The sequence below is a fragment of the Diabrotica virgifera genome, chromosome 1, assembly GCF_917563875.1.
Source record: "Diabrotica virgifera virgifera chromosome 1, PGI_DIABVI_V3a".
Classification (NCBI taxonomy): Eukaryota; Metazoa; Arthropoda; class Insecta; order Coleoptera; family Chrysomelidae; genus Diabrotica; species Diabrotica virgifera.
The window spans coordinates 268,549,583-268,562,741 of record NC_065443.1 but is presented as its reverse complement, the minus strand read 5'-3'; the positions used below and the strand labels follow the sequence as shown (position 1 = coordinate 268,562,741).

At 31.4% G+C, this 13,159-nt stretch overlaps 1 protein-coding gene across 3 annotated transcripts in view; it reads right to left on the bottom strand.

Annotated features, from left to right (window-relative positions):
* LOC126884417 (uncharacterized) overlaps positions 1–13,159 on the bottom strand; it is a 592,334-nt gene that overhangs the window by 182,800 nt on the left and 396,375 nt on the right. For all 3 annotated transcript variants that reach the window (XM_050650324.1, XM_050650330.1, XM_050650336.1), the window contains exon 4: positions 425–547. In XM_050650324.1, the coding sequence (XP_050506281.1) occupies positions 425–547 (123 nt within the window). The remainder of the gene's footprint in view (positions 1–424; positions 548–13,159) is intronic.

Sequence of the window (13,159 nt, the reverse complement as noted above, 5' to 3'; positions counted from 1 at the left end):
TGTCATTTGACATATTCTACATGTTCCACTCATTAAAACGCCCATTTGGTGATAAATAGCAGTCTGATTTTTGCATGAGAGTTTAATCTCTGTTCGGAGAGTTTAAGTCTGTTCTGTCGGACAAAATAAATATGCGGTTTTCGTGGTGTGACCGTTCCAAATTTTTAACCTGTTCCACAATTAAAACTGTCCCTGTTCCAGTGTTCCCATGTATCAAAGTTTATCCGACTAGACACCCTTAAGCTATTAACAAATTTTCAGCTTGCTATTAATCAACTTTTTTTTCATACGCGGGATCCAGACCTAATAGTGTTGTCCAGGCACTTAAGCTATATAAAAAAAAAACTTTTATAACTGATTGCATTGGTAAAATTAAGTAGATAATACATAAAATATTAAAAATGTTCTTATATTTTTTGCTTACCTCGATAGTCATTTATTGCAACAACTAGAGTTAACGTAGAACCAAGAGGTACGATTCCACTAACCGGTGGAGCCCAAGGTCCTTTACCATGTTGGATTTCCATCCAGCAATCTACGTTATCACCTGAAACAAAAATAGTAAATACAATAGACCATATAACGAGTTGATATATTGATTAACAAAAATTGCAATAAATTAGTACTATTAGTATCTGATGCGCAAATATCTAAAATTGTTCACTACTCTATATAACTATTTGACATGTGTAGGTAGATTGTAAAGGAATTTAACATAAAAATTCGCACATAAAAAGGATTTTTGCGCCGACAAAAATTTTCGTCCCTTTACCTTCCACTTTGCCAAGCGTACCTCAGAGAATTAGGCACCAGCTATAATATATGGACGTTTGGTACTCCTTTTGATAATTAATACTTTGAAAAATGCCTTTAAGAACTGTTGATATACAGGGTGTCCCGAAAAGATTGGTCATAAATTATACCACTGATTTTGGGGTCAAAAATATGTTGATTGAACCTAACTTACCTTAGTACAAATGTACACATAAAAAAAGTTATAGCCCTTTAAAATTACAAAATTAAAATCCATTTTTTTCAATATTTCGAAAACTATTAGAGATCTTTAATTGAAAATAGACGTGTGGAATTTTTATGGCAGAAACATCTTAACAAAAAATTATAGTGAAATTTGTGCAACCCATCAAAATTGTAAGGGGGTTTTGTTCCTTTAAACCCCCCTAAACTCTTGTATATGTTCATATTAAATTATCGTTAAAGTATTATTAGTTAAACACAGTGTTTCTAAAACTTTTTTGCCTCTTAGTATTTTCTCGAAAAGCCAGTTTTTATCGAGATATTTTAATATTTTCCAAATCCACCACCTATTTGTATATGGTTAAGTACGATTATAGAGACCTGGTAATAATTTAAAAATTTATAATTTACATTTGGGGGTTTAAAGGAACGAAACCCCCATACAATTTTTATGTAAACATATTAAAAAGAAGCCGCATCTCGATAAAAACTGGTTTATCGAAAAAAGACTAAGGGGCAAAAAGTTTTAAAAATATCGTGTCTAACTATTGGTACCACAATAATAAATTAATTGAAACGTACACAAAAGTTTGGGGGGGTTTAAGGGAACAAAACCCCATAAAATTTTTATGGGGTGCACAAATTTCACTATAATTTTTTGTTAATATGCTCCTGCCATAATAATGACACATTTCTATTTTTCAATAAAAAATCTCTAATAGTTTTCGAAATATTGAAAAAAAAATTAGTTTCATTTTGTAACTTTAAAGGGCTATAATTTTTTTATGTGCACATTTGTACTAAAGTAAATTAGGTTCAATCAATATATTTTTGACCCCAGAATTTATGGTATAATTTATGACCAATCTTTTCGGGACGCCCTGTATAATAAATGTAGGTGTAACAATTTCTAAGGGTCGATTTCTCATACCTGCCGCGTTAATCTATGGTTCAGTTGAACCAGGTTCACCGCTGATCTGTGTTTTTGTTTGGAATGCATTTCTCATTGAACGTTCATGTTAGCGCTCGTTCTACAGCTTTCGAGAAATGCCAATAGATGGCAAAAGGTAAAAAAACTGTCGCCATTTTGAACTACCTTTTTTATGCTGTTCTTGAATAAAGTTAAATTTAAGTACTTATAGTCAAATAGTCATTTTAATAATTATAAATAAATATTACAAAAATAATGTTATCGTTTATCGTTAGGCTTAATATAATAAAATAGGATATATTTATATTATGACAGCGTTTCGTGTTAATACAACGCATGCGTAGTCCATGAAATCATCTGAACTCAGTTCTGAAATCTTTGAACGGCCGAATTCCACCGTTCAAGCATCGTTCAAGTTTAAACTGCCATCGGTTAAACGTGCGAATTGAGAAAGACGATTTTGACTTTAAACTGACGTTTACTAGAAGTTTAGGTTAAACTGGAGTTGAACTCGATATGAGAAATTGGCCCTAAGGGCCAATTTCTCATATCGAGTTCAACTCCAGTTTAACCTGAACTTCTAGTAAACGTCAGTTTAAAGTCAAAATCGTCTTTCTCAATTCACGTTCAACCGATTGCAGTTTAAACTTGAACGATGCTTGAACGGTGGAATTCGGCCGTTCAAAGATTTCAGAACTAAGTTCAGATGATTCCATGGACTACGCATGCGTTGTATTAACACGAAACGCTGTCATATAATAAATATATCCTATTTTATTATATTAAGCCCAACGATAAATGATAACATTATTTTTGTTTTTATAATATTTATTTATAATGATTAAAATGACTATTTGACTATAAATACTTAAATTTAACTTTATTCAAAAACAGCATAAAAATTGTAGTTCAAAATGGCGACAGTTTTTTACCTTTTGCCATCTATTGGCATTTCTCGAAAGCTGTAGAACGAGCGCTGACATGAACCCACAATGAGAAATGCATTTCAAACAAAACCACAGATCACGGGTGAACCTGGTTCAACTGAACCATAGATTAACGCAGGTATGAGAAATCGACCCTAAATCAGACAAAAGCAGATAATGATCACGTTGAAGCAATATTAATAGAATCCCCAAAAGATGTAAAATCTCTTCGATGATTATTGTGAATGGTAACTTATATGAGTAAGTTTATACAAAGATTTTCAGCAGACCTATATTCTTTATGTCAGCTACTTATAAAAGGCATAGAGTAGCGCTGGGAACAAATCGAAAAAAAAGCGTATAGAATAATTAAAGAAAAAAGACAGTTGCTTTTCTACACTCAATGTTTTGGACAAGAGTAATGAAAAAGTGTTGCTCTTCATAGATACTTTGGTTAATGTCCAAGATTACATTCTGTATAAAAGAACAAACAAAAAATAACATCTCAACACACTGACCTTGGGAGTTATATATAGATGGTGACTACCAAAAATCTTTTTCATTTTAATGAATACTGATCTTGCCTTTTTTACTTTTCCCATCTCCGTCTAGTGTTCCCACCAAATATTCTAATTCAAATTAAAGATTAATTATCCGTCAGAGAAAAAGTTTTAAATCAAATCGCTAGGAGAAAAACAGGTAATATTGACACAGTTCAGAAGATCTCGAAGATACCCAATTTGATTTTAGAAATGCTATTGGGACCAGGGAGGCACTTTTTGCGCTATTACAAAAATGCCGTCACCAAATTAAAAGATGTATTTGCGTGTCTCGTGGACTTCGAAAAGGCATTCGATAAAGTACAGCGTGTAAAATTAATGAAAATACTGAAAAATATCGAAATAGATGACAAGGATATTCGTGTCATTAAAAATTTGTACTGGAATCAAACTGCTATCGTAAAAATTGGAGATAATTACACCGATGAAATCTCCATACAACGAGGAGTCAGACAAGGCTGCATTTTGTCGTCAATATTGTTCCACGTTTACTCGGACCAGTTATTTAAAAAGGCACTTGAGAGACAGCCATATAGAATAAAAATCAACGGGGAACTACTTAATCTGATTAGATATGCAGACGATACAGTAATTCTGTCAGATAATATTGAAGTTCTCCAAATTCTGCTTAATCGTATTTACCAGGTAGGAGGGCATTAAAATAAACTCAAACAAAACCAAATTTTTAGTGTTTAGTCGTGACCCACATCCCGATGCAAATCTTCAATTAAAAAGAGTCCAAGTTGAGAAAGTGCACAAAATGACATATTTGTGAACTATGATAACGGACCAACTAGATCCAGACATAGAAATAAATCGTAGAATAGCAATGACTTCAACTACTTTTATGAAAATGAATTCATTTCTTTGCAATAATCATTTCAGTTTAGAACTAAGACAAAGAATGGTTAGGGGCTATGTTTGGTCCGTACTTTTGTATAGTGCAGAAGTGTAGACGCTAAAAGTATCGATCATGAACAGAATTGAAGCATTGGAAAGGTGGATTCATAGACGGATGCTGAAGATACCTTGGACAGCAAGAAAAACTAATTATTTTTTTTATTAACATCCAAGTTTTTTTACAATCTGTTTTACAATGAAAACAATAAGTAAAATTGTTTGTCTTTACAATGGCAGAGAGATGTAAGGTCCAGTGACCAAAGCATCACGACACACACACACACACACACACACACATTACCTTGTTTACCGGTTAGATGCGCACATACCCTGATACGCGAGCACGAAAACTAAAACTAAAACTGGCACAGAACACAATTGCTGGACGCTGTTGAAGGCGTAGCTTCCTCTGCTGTAGGCTCTGTCAGGATCGGTTAGGTAGGTCCAAGGGATCATATCACTTCAATCTCTTTGCTTGTTGCTTGTTGAGAAGATTGTGTGCCAGGGTGTTTGGATGTACCCGCAACCTATTTTGATATTGTTCAGAAAATTTTTTGCACTCTTCGGAGACTGATAGTACCTGAAGATCTCTATGTATTGCGTCATTATGGATGTACCAAGGGGCATTAGCGATTGTTCTTAGAGTTTTGGATTCAAATCTTTGTATTTTCATAATATTAGATTTGCTAGCTGATCCCCAGAGCTGCGAACCATATGTCCAAATGGGTTTTATTATTGTTTTGTATATAAGCAGCTTGTTATCGATCGATAGGTGAGAGTTTTTTCCCAACATCCAGTAAAGTTTTCTGTATACAATTCCCAGTTGAAGTCTTTTCGTCCATATATGTTTGGTCCAAGTTAGTCGTTTGTCAAGGTGAATACCTAGATATTTTACGTCATCCTTTTGAGGTAAAGGATGTCCATCGAGATTAAGTTCTGGACATGTACCTCTTCTTAGAGTGAATGTAATGTGTGTGGATTTTGAGGCGTTTACTCTAATTCTCCAGAGTTTAAGCCATTCGTTTGTTTTGTTAAGATGTAGTTGCAGTCTCTCTGATGCTATTATTGGATTACCATGAGAGGCCAGGAAAGCAGTATCATCTGCGAATGTTGCAAGTGTTAGGTCGTTGCTTGTTGGCAAGTCAGCCGTATATATTAGGTATAGGATCGGTCCGAGCACACAGGATCCAAGAAAAACTAATGAAGAAGTAATAAGGAGGGTCAACAAAGATAGAGAACTGCTAAAGACTGCTAAACATCGAAAAATATCTTATCTGGGACAAATAGTGAGAGGAGGTCGATATAAAATATTACAACTAATCCTTAAAGGCAAAATAGAGGGCCGTGGAGGTGTAGGAAGAAAACAAGTTTCTTGGTTAAAAAACATTCGAGAATGGACTCATATACCAAATGCTGGACAATTATTCCATATTGCAGAAGATCGAGAAGCCTTCGCAATGGGGATCGCCAACGTCGGATAATTCTGATATGGCACGTGAAGAAGAAAAAGATGGACACAGTTAAAAGTGTGTCCGTCGTGCCTAACCACATCAAGCGCATCCAGCACATCTGATTTCAGGTTGCTCAAGATTGCATACAATGGGATTATTTACGGGAGGCCTATGTTCAGCGGTGGACTTAAAACAGCTCATGGTGATGACACCAAATGTCAATAATGTAAATTCGTCTTAAGACACTTAAGATGAATGATGGCGACAAGTTAGTTTAATCCGAAATAATGTCCACGCTGGGGTAAGTTGTCACCGATATTACTGAATTTATGAATATTTTGTTAAGAGCCAACAGTAGCGCGTCATCAATATAACTTCGGGAGATAGTATTATACCTTTTTTCGAAAGTTCTGCGAAATTTTGGCAACAGTGCATCGGGATTATTTGACATAACTAGAATATTGTGACATTATATTCATAGTGGCGCTAAATGGAAGTAATAGAAAACAATTTTATTATAAGTAAATAAATATTTATAAAAATCAACCAAAATACAACGGCTATTACACTTAGGCCCGGTCTTTTCACCTCCGAATAAATATGATCTATCTGGCAGTTAGCTATCTGGGGGATAAATATTTATTCGCCAGATAAAATGTACCCGTCTTTTCATGACAATTTATATTCCAGTTAGTTATCCGGTAGATAAGCTTAAAAGTAAGTTTGGATTCGGAACACACCTGATATTTGTGTTTATTTTTATAACTTCAGCTTTAACCTAGACCTAACCTAACACTAAAACATAATTAGATTCACATAATCAAGGTGATTTTATTTCCATTTTGGAAGAAAGAAATGTAAGTAAATCAAAGAATTAAAACTTAAAAAAATAAGTATATAAAGTTATGAGGTTTAGAAATACATTTCCATATTTTAATCAGACAACAATATTGTTTTAGAAAGAAAACATTGATTATGGTGAAAAATTTACTGGAGAGCTTGAACAAGAGGTCAATCAATTTTAAATTGGTGGAAAACTGTTGATTTGTATGTAAAGAAGACAAAGACAAGTTTAAATAAAGACAAGCTAGCTAATGAAACAGATGCAGCGGTAATTTTGTTTACATAATTATTATATGTAACATACATGATTATTAATATCTATTAACTGTTCAATGCTGTAAAAATTTGTTAATGTGGGGAAAACTTTTATTTAATTTCAATACTATATTTCTGTAGTGGTATGGCAAAACTTGATATTATGTCTGATTTTAGCCAGAATGAGATTATTTGCTTGATATGCTATTTAGTAACATTTCTTCAAGTTGGTAGAGTTTGGTATGTGTATGATAAAGGTAAAACCCCCCTTGGTTCCACATATCTTTTGTATAAAAGATATGTCCCCTTTTAACTTACAGTAGAACCGCGATTATCTGGGTGGGGATTATCCCTGCTATGATTTTCTATTTCTCAAGTTGCATTTTTGAGGTTTTATCAAAATAGCATCATCGTAAATCACTTGACGGAAACTCTATATGACGAAAGAGAGGCTCATAATAAAAGTTTTATTTTTTCTGTTATCTTTTTATGGTAGGTACATATGTGTATGTGTATACGTATGTATTATACATAAGAAATACATGTTCGGATTATCCGTGCTTTTTAATTATCAGTGCCTCCTTCGGTCCCGAGGAGCACGGATAATCGGGATTCTACTGTATTAGGTAGGCCAGAACGGGTTGGCAAAACATGATTCAAACTTTCAAAATGCTCTTCTGAAAAATTAGGTTATTAGGTTACATATCAATCATTGTCAAAACGCTACAGATTTATAATCCATTCAACTGGTATATTGAATAGTAAACTAGGGATAAACCAACTATGTATATCAAAACACAATATTTTTAAAGATTGGATAATTTACATGGTAAATTGAAGAATCCCAATAACAAGAATAAAACCTAATTTTAATATTTGTTAGTAGATACCTTTCACTTTTCTACATAAAAAAATTAGATACAGATATGACAAACATCTAGAAGATGGAATCCTGTGTTCTTAAAGAAAAAAGTTAGTTCCAGAAGTAAGCTACCAATAATTAACTAGAGATTGTATTACAAGAAAGAACAACGCTAATACTCAACATCGCTCAATTGCTTCAGATATAAAAAGAGGAGGAAAGGGTACAACACAAGCGTGCCAGAGAAAATGAAAGGGCAGAAGCGAGACACAAAAATTCATTGATTTATTAAATTTAAAAATTAAATTATACAAAGAACAATTAAATAAAGAATAAAAAAAATGATACATGTATATTAATGATCCTTCTATTTCCCCATAAAGCTTGTTACCGACCAGGAGGTATACTATAATAGATATATTACATCTCATATGGCTCACTATAATAATGAGTGAGCCTACATAAATGAAACCATAATATACATTATAGTTCCGTGTATGCAGCTACACTCATTACTATAGTGAGTGATATTATGAGATATATTTTAGTATAACTCCCCGTGCGTGACAAGCTTAACGCAAAAAATTTTTATAAGGTTATCAGACATCTTAACTTCAGTAAATTCAATAATTTAGCTTATTTCTGGTCTATACTTAGCAATTCATTTTCATCTTTCTCTCTCTCTCTCTCTATGTTATAAATATATTGCTTCAGTGTAAGATAGGACAATTGAATCAATTTAATTGTTTTGTTTTCTGCCATATAAAAAAAGGGATGTATTTGTGGACTCGTTAAAAATAGTTTCAGGGGACGATCAGAATCTCCAAATAACAACCCATTGCTATGATCTGAATTTAAACAGCAATAATACAGAATTATTTATATTTAGCACAAAAAATATTAGTAAGAAGATACCTATTTAAAACATATTCAATGAGTATTACGAAATTGTCAGAATATAAAATCATTCTTCCTCATATTCTATAGATTTATTGAAAATTTTGTGAATTTCATGATACACCCAGTATGTTTTGGATACTTAACTCTTCAGCTTTTTTTTCAAGGTAGGTATCTACTGTTTTTGAGAACCGTGTGCATACATAATTCGAGTTACTATATCAATACCTTTCATTTTGGAATCGTAAAATATTTGGCAATTCAAAGAAACCATTCTTTTAAAAATGAGAAAAATAAACAATTTTTTAACAAAACTAGAAGTAAAACTTTTACCAATTTCATGTTTCACAGATTATTCTGGTGGGTAACTTTAAGATAGGTAAGTACTTATACAAGATGGGATAAAAAACTATTGTATTTTTATTTTTTACAACTTGTTTTCCTTTGTAAATGAATATAGTTGGGTAGGTATACAATAATACATACCTTATTTTCTCAAAGTATAACCCATATTTAATTTAATATCTAATAAATCTGCTCAAAAAATTACAGTAGGTATGTATAAATAAAAAACAAAATAACAAAAAATTTGTGATTGAGAATTTTTAGAAAGAACAAAATTTTACTTTTGCAATAAATTTAATCAGACCTACAAGATTTTAGGTTATATTTTTAGTTTCGTGGTAACCAGAAACCATGAAATATACAAAAAGCAAAGTTTATCCTCCAAATAACTTTTTATTCGGTACTTTATTCGGCAGTTCAATATTTGACATATAATGTCAATTTATCTGCCGGATAACTTTATTCCAGAGTGAAAAGAAGCTACTTTTTTTATCTGTCAGGTAAACTTCCCAATAACTTTTATTCGGAGATGAAAATACCGGGCCTTAGAAATCTGACGCAGATGTTCGATCTCTTGTTAGAGATAAAAATTTTTAGTAGTTCCAATGTTACACAAAATCTAGGCATGGGATGAAAAAGTTTATTTGAAGAAAGTGTATTTTTTTGTTCTTCTTAATGGCGGTACAGGCTCGTGTTTAATATTGTATTTAATTATAGAGTAATTTACACATTCTAACAATTTCTCAAATTGGTCTCTGTACCGCCATTCTTTATTATATTACGAATATGTGTGCCAAATATTTCGACAAAATATTCAAAATTAAAGCCGCAATCTTGGACCGCGTTTTCCATTTTTGATAACGCGCTACTGTAGCCTCTTAATTATGATACACTTCCAAATCAAGTTATAACACAGCTCATTTGCATTTTTTAATGTATCGTATTTGAAGTTTATGAGGATGGTCATAATTATATTTTATAAATTCTTGGACAACTGTGTAGCAAGAAGTTATCGATATTTAAAAGTCCTATATAAAAACCATTAAAATATTCTGTAATAAACTAGGATATCCTGCATTTCCCAGTCGAAATGCATATTAGTTTACTTTTGTCTTATATGAATAAACAAACACAAATAACTATATTAACTTAAGAATGCCTCTCCAAACTGATTGTTGACCTATGCTTAGGATTTATGCTCTGGGCTAATTAGCAAAATTAATGGAAAAGTTATTTACCAGCAATTTTATTGCTGGAATTGAATTATAAGATCCTATATATTAATAATATAGGTATGCAAAGTCCGCAGAGAGTGTGCTACTTTTTTTATAAACAAAATGGCGACGACAAATCGTATTTTTTTCAATTATTGCTATATAACTCTAAAGATTTTAACATCGCGTTTTTCCCGATTTGCTCCGACGAAAATTTGCATTGAAAAATGCGGGTTTTCCAAGAAAAATTCTAAATTTTCAAATAAAGTTTTAGGTAAGTAATTATTAATCAATAATTAAATAACTTAGTTACATCAAATCTTTCTTGCTATAGATTGTAATTCCAGAAGTCGGTGAAAATTAAACGAATATTTTAGCAACAATTCAATTGTTAATTAACAATTTTCGATCGCAATAATAACCAAAATAATCATGATACATTGATCAAACTTATAAATATTATAAAGATGAGATGCTTATTTAATATTTTAATGACAAAATGTAAATTTTTCGTTTTCTTGCATAATTATTAAATTTTGAAAAAAAAAAACTAGTTATAATACGCTGGTCTAATTAGTAAAGTTCAAAAAAAGGTTATTTACCAGCAATTTCATTGCTGGAATCGAAAATTATGATCCTATAATTAAAAATATAGGTATGCAAAGTCCGCAGATAGTGTGCTACTTTTTTTATTAACAAAATGGCGCCCCCAAATCGTGTTTTTTTCAATTATTGGTCTATAACTCCGAAGATTTTAACTTTACACCAAAAACAGTCAAATAAAAATTCACTCCAATTTAATTTTACATATAGGCATGTTTTCCCGATTTGCTTCGACGGAAATTTTCCTCGGAAAATGTGGGTTTTCCCAACAAAATCTCGAATTTTCAAATAAATTTTTTGGGCAAGTAATTATTTATCAATAATTAAATAACTTGGTGAAACAAAAGCTTTCTTGGTACAGATTATAACTGCAGAAGCCGGTGAAAATTAAACGAATATTTTAGCAACAATTCAATTGTTAATTAACAATATACAGTCGCAATAAAAACCAAAAGAATCATAAGATATTGATCAAAATTAGAGAGATTATAAAGATGTGATGCCTATTTAATATTTTGTCGACAAAATATAAATTTTATATTTTTTTGCGTAATCTTTAAATGTTTAAAAAAAATAGTTATAAACAAATTAACGTTTCTCAAAAATTGTTTATTATATTCTAATTTTAAAAAATACTTAAAATGCGTATTTCAAAGGTCTTGAAAATGAATGCTTCAAAAAAATTTTCCAACCATTTGCAAAAAAGTTATGAAACAGCAAAATAAATATACGATTTCTCCGTTGTTTATAACTTGTTTTAACTGTTTCAAAGCTTAAAAGTGAGTCTGTGGGACAGTCTAATTACTCACAAAGAATATCACATATTAGTTTAATGGTTCTATTTTAATCAAAGATTAAAAATACTTTTTTTGTAATTTTTAGCGCGAAAGTAGGCTTGATACAGAGCCGGAGATGTTCACTCGAAGCGACTGACACGCTTTAAACTCGCGCGAGTTGTATATTATAATACATAATACATAGCTACGGTACTGTCTTAGTCTACATTCGCGCGTGTAAATTACAAAAAAAAAATTATAATCTTTAATTAAAATATAACCATTAAACTAATAATCGATATTTTTTGTAAGTAATTAGCTTGTACTTTAAACTCACTTCTACGCTTTGAAAAAAAATTATAAACAACGCAGTAATAGTATGTTAACTTTGCAGTTTCATAACTTTTTTGAAAATGGTTGTAAAAATTTTAAAACATTCATTTTCAAGATATTTGAAATACGCATTTTAACTATTTCTTAAAATTAGAATACAACAAAAACTTTCTGATAAACATTAATTTGTTTATAACTATTTTGTTTAACATTTGAAGATTATGCAAAAACAGGCATCTCATCTTTATAAGATTTCAAAGTTTGGTCAGTGTATCAAAATTATTTTGGTTATTATTGCGACCGTAAATTATTAATTAGCAATTGAATTGTTGCTAAAATATTCGTTCAATTTTCACCAGCTTCTGGAACTATAATCCAAACCCAGAAGGCTTTTAAGTCACCAAATTATTTAATTATTGGTAGATAATTACTTAAAACTTTATGTGAAAATTAAAAATTTTGTTGGGAAAACCCGGATTTTCCGAGGAAAATTTTCGTCGGAGCAGATCGGAAAAAACATATCTCTGTGCAGAATTTAATTGCGGTGAATTTTTATTTCAGTGTGTTTGTTGTAAAGTTAAAATTTCGGAGTTATAGAGCAATAATTGAAAAAAACACGATTTTCGGGCGCCATTTTGTTTATAAAAAAAGTAGCACACCATCTGCGGACTTTGCATACCTATATTATTAATATATATAATCATAAGCTTCGATTCCAGCAATAAAATTGCTGCTAAATAACTTTTCCCAAAAATGGCCTATTCTCCGATAATCAGCCCAGACTATTAGGTTATGCTCTTTTGGTCATATTTTTGTTTTCTTGCCAAAAATATATTTAAAAAAATAATTTATTTCAAAATAAATTTAACAAAAAAACTGTTTTGGTACTTTAATTGGCTATTTATTTTATTTATAATCTGAAGCTAAGCCAAACATGAACATGACAGTGTAATATCAGCCATAATGTTGCCTATAAGTATTTACTTAGAGGCAACATTATTGCTGATATTATACAATCTGCAATTAAAAGCACTTACTGGCTTTATTACCTGTAATCCTCGAGTGTAGTCTGTACCTCACAAACAGTATCCGGAATATGGTTATTATCGAGTTAGTACATCCAGGAAGGCTGGTTTATATTTTAATTACAATATAATTATTACTGTCTGACCTCCTTATGACCAACACGAATACTAAACCTATCAGTGCCGGACTTCTTCATTCTTCGCATTCTTAGACCGTCGATGTAAACAGTAAACAAATTGGTTTGGTAAACCATTCATAAATA